The sequence below is a fragment of the Ictalurus furcatus genome, chromosome 13 (genome assembly GCF_023375685.1).
Source record: "Ictalurus furcatus strain D&B chromosome 13, Billie_1.0, whole genome shotgun sequence".
Lineage (NCBI taxonomy): Eukaryota > Metazoa > Chordata > Actinopteri > Siluriformes > Ictaluridae > Ictalurus > Ictalurus furcatus.
Genome location: NC_071267.1, coordinates 13137479 through 13145969, shown reverse-complemented (window position 1 = coordinate 13145969; position 8491 = coordinate 13137479). Strand labels below are relative to the sequence as shown.

The window sequence follows — 8491 nt, the reverse complement described above, 5'->3', positions numbered from 1 at the left end:
TTCTTTCACCTATTGTAAAGTACTGCTAGACATTCCAAAGTGCACCCAAACCTCCGTTTTCCGAGTGCAGCACATTGTTTATCAAGGCTTCACTGAGAGACAGGCTTAGCGTGCGGGAGAGAGCATTCATCAGAGCACTCTGAAAAGAATGATAAACACACTGCCTTTCAAATATACTTTGACTTACTTTATTTGTGTTCTCATTTTGTTAGGAAATTCACTATTATTTCATATAGAACAATAATGGCTATTATTTTATATATTTAAAAAAAATGTTGCATAAATAATTTAAATGTTGAAATTCAAAAATAAATACATACATTTACATATACAGTTCATTCTTTGTAGGAGTGTCTTTCAGGATTGGAGAGGATTGCAATCCTTCCATCCAGTACTAATTTAAAGGGCTTTGTATCAACAGACCAGGTAAGTACACTATATCCAATCTGGTTATACATGGCAATTTGTCTTACATGACAAGGAAAAAAAACTTCCAGTTTCTTTTTCAAACATACAATTGAAAAAAAAGAAGCAAACACAGTTAGTTATGTATAGAAAACAGAGATGGGAAGCCAAAGGGAAAAAATTCTGGAGTTGAACAATGTCCGGACATGAGTGAAATATTCTTCATTAGATATACTGGAGGCGAGACACTTGGATTGGATGTGACAGGCAAATGTCTGGCTTGGGATTCCACAGCTCTCCTACTGTACATCCTGTGTAATATCAACATGTGCTTACATCCAGAGTTCAGTCCCGTATTTCATGGTTTGTCTCTTAAAGCTCCCCTAAGGATGTTTGAGGAATTGATTCTTTGGGCATCTCCAGTTGTTAAAAGCACACTGCTTCTCATGGCTTTGCTGGAGGACACTGTCATTCTGTCAGGTCATTTTTCATCCAGAGCTCAAGTCAATCTCCTATTAATTTCACAGCACATTTGTAAATGCTTATACTTTGTATAATATAACTGAAGCCTTTATAATTAAATGGTATACTGAGATTACATGTAGTTGTACATGCTTATTGTTGTTTTAATGTCCTTGCATTTAAATCTCACTGTTATTACAATTAGATAACCATTAAAACTACTTAGTTACTCCAACTGGCCAAGAAGCTCCAAATGGTTTCCAGAGAACGGGGGCGGTGTAGAAAAGTGCTCTGCCCCTAAGGTAACAACAGGCACAATTGTTGTAGATTCCTACATGCATGTGGGCCCCCTTTTTCTGTTATTCAAACAAACAGGAACTGACCACATCTAGAGGAAATGGCTTTTTATGACTCAAATCCTAAACACAGGAATGGGACTATTTAGTAATTAAGACAGGACAGAGAAAGAGTGTTTGCTGCTCTTGGCCCTAACAGACTCAGCTCGTGGAGTGCTGACACAACCGTTCCCACTTTCTGTCACTGACAGTGGGCTCAGCTCCAGCTGACAGCTCCTATAAGGTCTCTTCTGGAAAGGTAAGTCTGTGAGAACTCAGCACCGCAGACTGTCAGATGAGTTCCTTGCATGTGACCAGGGTTAAGAATGCTAGATTTCAGCAATGTGTCACCAGCATCACGTTTTCTGAGCCCAGTACTCCTGGGCAGCTGGATCATGAGCTACAGCACACCCGAAAGAGATGACTTCATTTCAGCTATACAAACATTCACCTCAGCCATAAGCTTGCAGCCTCGCTGATGTAGGATTTGGTCATGGTTATGCTTGTTAACTTTGGTGTCAATGTTCATCTTGATCACCCTTATAATGAACTTCAAGAAAATTAGATCATCAGCCCTCCACAGGAATACTGTCAATATACAGTATAAACCATCAAATTCTCTACACTGATCTCCCACAACTACAAACCAAAAAGCAAAAATCCAACAGTCCTCTGGTTTTCTGTTGTCAAACATCTCTGTTATTGGGATTAATTCAAGCTCAATTGGCCATGCAAAGTTTGTGAAACACATCGAAGACTTTCTGATCTCATTAAATGGTTAATACGCAGAGAAATACTTCAGATGTTATATCTATTAAGTCTTCTTTCCCTTGGACTTGTGGATTGGCATTTGGACAAAATGTGATGTTGTGTGTATGTATGTGAGTGTGTTTGTGGGAGAGACAGACAGAGTCATTGTATGAGCTCACATACATGGAGGGCTGCTTCTCAGTACGAGTTGCTGCTGATAGTAGGCTCTCTGCTTCGGCCCCGTGTCTGCTGGAGACGTGCACGCTTCTTGTTGTGCCGTGTTCTTTGAGAAGTTTGATCCTTGGCATCAGACTGATTGTGGTGTCGGGTAAAGCGCTTGCACTTGCAGGAGGTCACCACTCTGATTTTGTAGGTCCGACTGTTGCCGTTGGGGCAGTGGAGCTGTACACGTTGTATGCGGTAGTGCGCTGGAATGCAGCGGTAGTCAGTAGAGCTGCTCCGCCACCACTTGCTCCGAAGGATGGAGTTGAGCATCAGGTGAGCAGGCAAGCACTGGCCTGAACACACAAGCTCGTTCACTGGCTTGGCACTACGACACGAACCATCAGTGATGTAGCGGGTAGAACGCAGCTCTCGGCAAGTCAGCTCAGAGGCTTCTACACATGGACAGGAAGCAAAAAGAAAATAAGCTCAGGCATGAAACTGTGCTACATCTGCTGTTAATTAAATTTCTAGTAAAATAGTAATAACTAGTAATAACTTCTTATTATAAGTATTGACATATTTAAATTAAGGACAGAATTTCCACTTAAGTAAAATATTTAAGTGGCACAAAAAGTATAGGCAAATAATGGCAGGTTTATGTTAAACTCATTAAATAGAAATATGTACATTTGCAAACTTAATTTATTGTAGTTACATGGACATCATTTCAATATGTAAAAGTTACATGTTTTACTTAAGTGGAAATTCTGGCCTTAATTTTAATATTGTGGCCCATGAATAATTTTTTTCAGTGAATTTGTGGAGAAATCAATTCTTCTAAGCTTTCTAAAGCTCAAAAGCACTCACAAGTGATAGAGTCTAGAATGAAACTAATCTTGATTCATTATTGTAAAGAAGAATGTGAATTAATTTAGAATTCGTTTTTCAGCTGGAGGCCAAGGTCAGAAAGCTATTGTTCCATTTCCAATGACACCACGCTAAATTACCATACAAGATACTGGAAGGATGAGCTCAAAAATGATACTGCAGAGGGATTTGTTTCCTTCTGCTGCTCAACTCATAGAGAAACAACAAAGGATTTATGTGTGTGACGAGTTCATGTTTTCCCTTTTCTCATTCTCAGAGAACCTGATCTGTTTTATGAAGGCCCAGTGATACCGCTCCCCTTCAAACTGCGAAGGAACTGGAGGTCAGCCAGAGAGAGGTGAGCATATTCCGCATGACCCCATACTGTTCACAAGGGACTACACACACCCCACCTCTCAGGAAAATTCTCAATTCTAAAGTTACACATATAAAGTGTTCAGTTGTTCATTTCTCAATATATAATCAAGTTTATGTAACTATTTTTTTTTTTACTTTTATTATTGACATGATTTTGTTTATCATTCCTTGTTAAGCATCTTTTTAAGGGGGCTTAAAAATTCCATTTCTATTCTATTAAACAGTTTATTTGAAATAATGTATTTATCATATCAATATTAATAGTCCAGCTACACCAACTCCCACATTGATGCATTAAATGAACGAAAGGTCACTAACAACACTACAATACTGACAGCCGCAAGTCAGGTGAAAAGATCTCGTAGCACAGAGGGTCTATTACTACAGGGTCTATTAACCACAGGTGGGAATCATTCACTAAAGCACCATTGCATTTAAATAACAATTTTAAAATACCCTTAAGATATGCTCTAACCAATTCCATTCGATTCTGCTTGGAAACATACTGATGCAATTAGATAGTTATGTGGACCTTGACTAATTGTGTAACAGAGCGGAAATCACACAAAACACTGAGTTATCAGGTGATGACCTGATTGCAACACACAGACTCATGCATTCCTCTAACTCAGCTTTGCATGTTTCCTCACAATTCCTTAATGTGCAATGCCACTTTAACAGCTTCACAATCCAAAAGCTAATTCAAATTTAATTCTATCCATTAAACATCTGGGAGCTAGAGGACATTTTACATCTATGAGGTAAAAAGAAGAATACAATGAAGTGTACAGAGAAGATGTAAAGCCGTGAGGACTATTAACCCATCTGTTTTTTACCCATCTAAACTACACTAGGGTATTAGATGTAGTCCTCAACATTGGTGAGTGTTGCGGTTATTATAAAGTAGCACATTTTTTGCTTATCTGTTCTTTTTTTGTTTTCTAGTATCTCTTCAGAAAACTTACTATGATTTACTCAGTTTTTACTCTGTACAGCTTTTACTCTGCAAATCTCTAGTTCATGGGTTGTCCCTCTGAGTGAACCATTAAGGTTTCTAACCCTACAACAGAGTGTGTCCCTGTCTGAAAAGGGTTGTAAACTAGAACAGCTAAGCACCATTAAGCTACAAAAAAACCTCTTAAAGAAGTTCTTTTTCAAAGAGTTTAGGATTGTCTGAGCAGCAGATATGAAAGGATGCCTGCAGAGTAAAATTATTCTGACAGCTCAGGTCCAACATGTTTTGAAATCCTATTTGGGGCCACAAAAGTCCTGTCAAACAGTTTAGGTCACAACTCAAACACTCTTTATCAAACCAGACTGAAAGCAGCAAATAGTGAGCAGATATGTTTATAAATGTAATTTATCAAATAGAATCATAACTGAATTAAACAAATTACAACCAATTAAAACTTATTGGTTTAAAGTAGAGGCGCATTTGTACCCTTCACTATGAGAGTAGTGATGAATAGGAGCTACATTTCTTATTAAGTTCGTACCATGTGGAGTAACTTTTAGTGAAGCAGTAAAATGAATTAAAAATTAGTCTATAAATGTGACTCAGCTTTAAAAAAAAAAAATTTTTTTAAGTGAAAATCGCGGCCTTTACCCATCTTATTTAACCCTTTCTAATCTGATTAACAGCAGGTAGAAAAGTTGGATTTCCGAGCAAATACTTGCCATATGCAGGGCTGTTAGCTGACTGCCTCCTACCCCCGTTTTTGGCTTCGTTCATCGTGTTGTTGTTAGATGACTGAGGTTGGTGGTCTGGATGTGCTGTGTGGCTGGTGTACTCCGGGATCAGCTCCGTAGCGTCGTTCTTTAATTCTCTCCATCCTCCGGCGGCGGCGCTCAGGCAGCCCTGCAGCAGCAGCAGCACCGCGCTCTGGTACATCACCACCCAGTTCACCTGCATGACTGACACACTAACACTGCAAGCGAGCTCACACACTAACACACTAACACTGCACAGAGTCAAACTTCAGCAGAACGGAACTTCACTGAACTCTCTGTGAGCTCTCCCATCCGGGAGCCGTTTAAGTAGCTCAGACTCCGCGCGAGCCTCGTAATTAAGCGGCCCGGCGCAGTGGGAGGATCCGCTCACACACACTCTCTCTCACACACACACACGCGCGCGCGCACACACACACACTCACTCACACACACACACACACACACACACACGTGCGCACATATATACTGATATCAGAAGGAGGAGCACGAAAAGAAACGAAGAAAATTTATAGGGTTTTATTCTCCTTGGGTATTGAGGCCCATTATTCTACTCATAACTCTACTCACATCTCCACTAATATCTCCATTCACTTCTCCACTCACATCTCCAATAGGCTAATATCTCCACTCATATCTCCGCTCACATATCCACTAATATCTCCAGTAATATCTCCACTCACATCTCCACTAATAACACCACTCACATATCCACAAATATTGCCACTCACATCTTCACTAATATCTCCACTTACTTCTCTACTCACATCTCCACACCACTTCCTCTGGGTTGTCCGGTTTCCTCCCTGTGTCCCAAAAATGTGCCAGTGTGTGGATTGTCTATGCCAGCCGCCTCTCGTCCCCTGCCCAGTGTTCCCAGAACAGGATTCACAGGGCCCCAGACCTAGATAAACCAACTGGAGATTGGTTTGACCTCATATATCCTCAGAAGCTGATGAAGGACATTGGCTGAAACATTCTGTTTCTCTATAGAAACATCTATTGCATATATAATGTCAATATGTCAACTTAATTTTTGCAAAGGAAACCACTGTACACATATATTTAAATTTAGGTTTAGGAACCTATTTAAAATATATAGTGTACTACTACATATGAATAAAATATATTTGCACTTTGTGTGCATTGTTTCAACATAAAAAATGTCAATAAAAATTTTTTAAATAAAGTTTTAATTGGAGGCCTCTGTTCTATGCCTCTATCGTTTGAGCTTGAACCTCACCATAACCCGAAGGCTATTTGTCAGTCAGATGGTGACATACTGTTTAAACGTCCTATGTGGTACAGTAAAACATGGTTTAAGATATACCCCATCTGTTAGTCACCGCAATACTCATTCACCCTCATATTTTATCCATAGTTGCAGAGTTACATAAAATAGAGAAAGGTTTTCACAATAAATAACTTAATAAAATGGAAATACTTGCTGTTTTATTTTCTTCCTTTAAAATAACAGTCATATGACTTTTTATGTATGATGTTTCGTGAGTATTGTGATGAATGTTGTTAAAGTTTGAGTGTCAAGTCAAAATGCAGATCTTCTTTATGGTAATAGGAAAACACTCAACCATAGATGTGACATTATATAATTATCTCAGGCAAGATAACTCATTTGTACAAATACTGCCCTCTTGAGGGAACCTAAACATGGAAATGTTGCAAACAACATTTTACATAAAAAAAATAAAAATCTTTTTTTTGTTGTTGATCCAAACCTCATGTCAGTATGCCTTGTTTATCGATAAATTTATGTTGTATTTAGCTAGAAAAAAAATCAACACGTACTGTTCATTAGATGGATTTCTTAGTACAATCCTGAGTCTGATCAGGTAGCTGCAACTTTGAAAAATAAAGGCAGAATTTCTGTGTCCATGTGTAGTGTTTTCTTATTATAAATGACAGACTGAAAGGGAAAAGGCGAGTGTTTGTGACTCCTCATCTGTTAGTCCTGTCATCATGACAGAAGGGAAAGATCACAATGTCCACTACGTTTCCATACTGACTGCCTGCTCTCTGGCACACTTTTGTTTATATATACATTCTAGGGTTTGCAGTTAAAAAGACGTCATGCCTTCATGCATATTTTATCATAATATCATATTAGGGTTGAATAACTTTCAAACTTGGTCCAGACTTTTTCTAGCCAAGTGTTTAACTGCCAGACAGCAGAATAACTTCTCGACAAATAGATGACTAACAGCTAATATAGAAGAAAACACTGATAAAACTGAATAAAGTTTTGGCAAATATGTCACTCTTCCTTTATAAAAAAAAAATGTCATTCTTCCGTTTTTATAAATAAAAACATAAAAATATAAAAGTTATAATTCTGCTGTGTAAAACATACAAGTTCATTGTCATCGAGAGTTTTTAAGCTGCTATATGTAGATGCCAGATATGCTGCAGGACCCTTTTAAAAACTGGACAGAATTAAGGTAGTGAACTACCAAAAAAAAGTTTTAGTTTATGAAAAAAGTTTTATTTTATTTTACTTATGATGTCACAAATCTGTTCAAGATTTAATAAGCAAAATACTGAAAGTAAAAATATTAAGTAATGCACATAATTTTCATCTTAAATTATGCAAGTTAGAATAACTTTTTTTTTCTACATTAGACACTTCCTATATTATTTGACATTAAAAGAATGTTTAAATACATTAACTAAAGAAATACTGCAGAAATACCCCATTTCTTTTCTTTAAACTGGGATCTCTGTGTTTTCACCAGGTGTGTTTGGAAGCAATAAATTCTACACTTGGACACATGAACATTCTGTCCTGTAATATTTTATTTAACTGGACTTTTAAGAAAGTCCAGAGGCTGATTTTCCACTATGCACGTAGAACCCATGAAACTAATAGTATATAATTTGCATGTTCTTGCCTACAGATGAAGAAGTATAGTTCGTCCAGGTTACAATTTATGTGTTTGGCTCCTGTGTACTATACCATAATTATGTATATAATCATTAAGTTGCATGCCTGTCAAATAGCCTCACAAAATAGTTCATAACTTATATTTTTTTAACTCTCCTTATTTAAAAAAAAATAATAATAAAAAAAATTTAAAAAAAAAAAAGAGGAGCTAAAAGACTCTGGTCAGCATCATCTCAAAAACCAAAGTCTAGCCATCTTTCACTACTCAATCTGTGCTACATGTAATTTGAGTTTAATTCAGCTGCGGTTTCACTGTGGAATTCACCAAAGCTCACAGCCCGCGAAGTCCATGTGTAAACCACCCTGATTTCTCTCTGCCAGCTCAAATGAAGCCACAGGTGCTATTCTTAGAAGCTCCACTAATTAGCTAGCAAATTATTCTCTCCAAATGTGCAAGTCCTCAAAGTTTTCCTACAAGAACACACAGTGCAGTGAACATTAT

General features: G+C 37.7%; 1 protein-coding gene across 1 annotated transcript; it reads right to left on the bottom strand.

The window, feature by feature from the left end:
• Positions 1-632: 632 nt before the first annotated feature.
• sost (sclerostin) lies at positions 633-5961 on the bottom strand. The gene is made up of 2 exons (XM_053640578.1): positions 5040-5961; positions 633-2569 (listed from the first exon to the last, which is right to left on the bottom strand). The coding sequence occupies exons 1-2, from the start codon at positions 5272-5274 to the stop codon at positions 2151-2153; spliced, it is 654 nt and encodes a 217-aa protein (XP_053496553.1). The 5' UTR covers positions 5275-5961; the 3' UTR covers positions 633-2150.
• Between the last annotated feature and the right edge of the window lie 2530 nt (positions 5962-8491).

What these genes read in the sequence shown, in the direction of transcription:
- sost (XM_053640578.1), bottom strand. Translation starts at nt 5,274, where the DNA reads ATGCAGGTGAACTGGGTGGTGATGTACCAGAGCGCGGTGCTGCTGCTG. An exon ending in AGCTAACAGCCCTGCATATG is followed by an intron (nt 2,570 to 5,039) that starts GCAAGTATTTGC and finishes GTCCATGTGTAG; the next exon opens with AAGCCTCTGAGCTGACTTGC.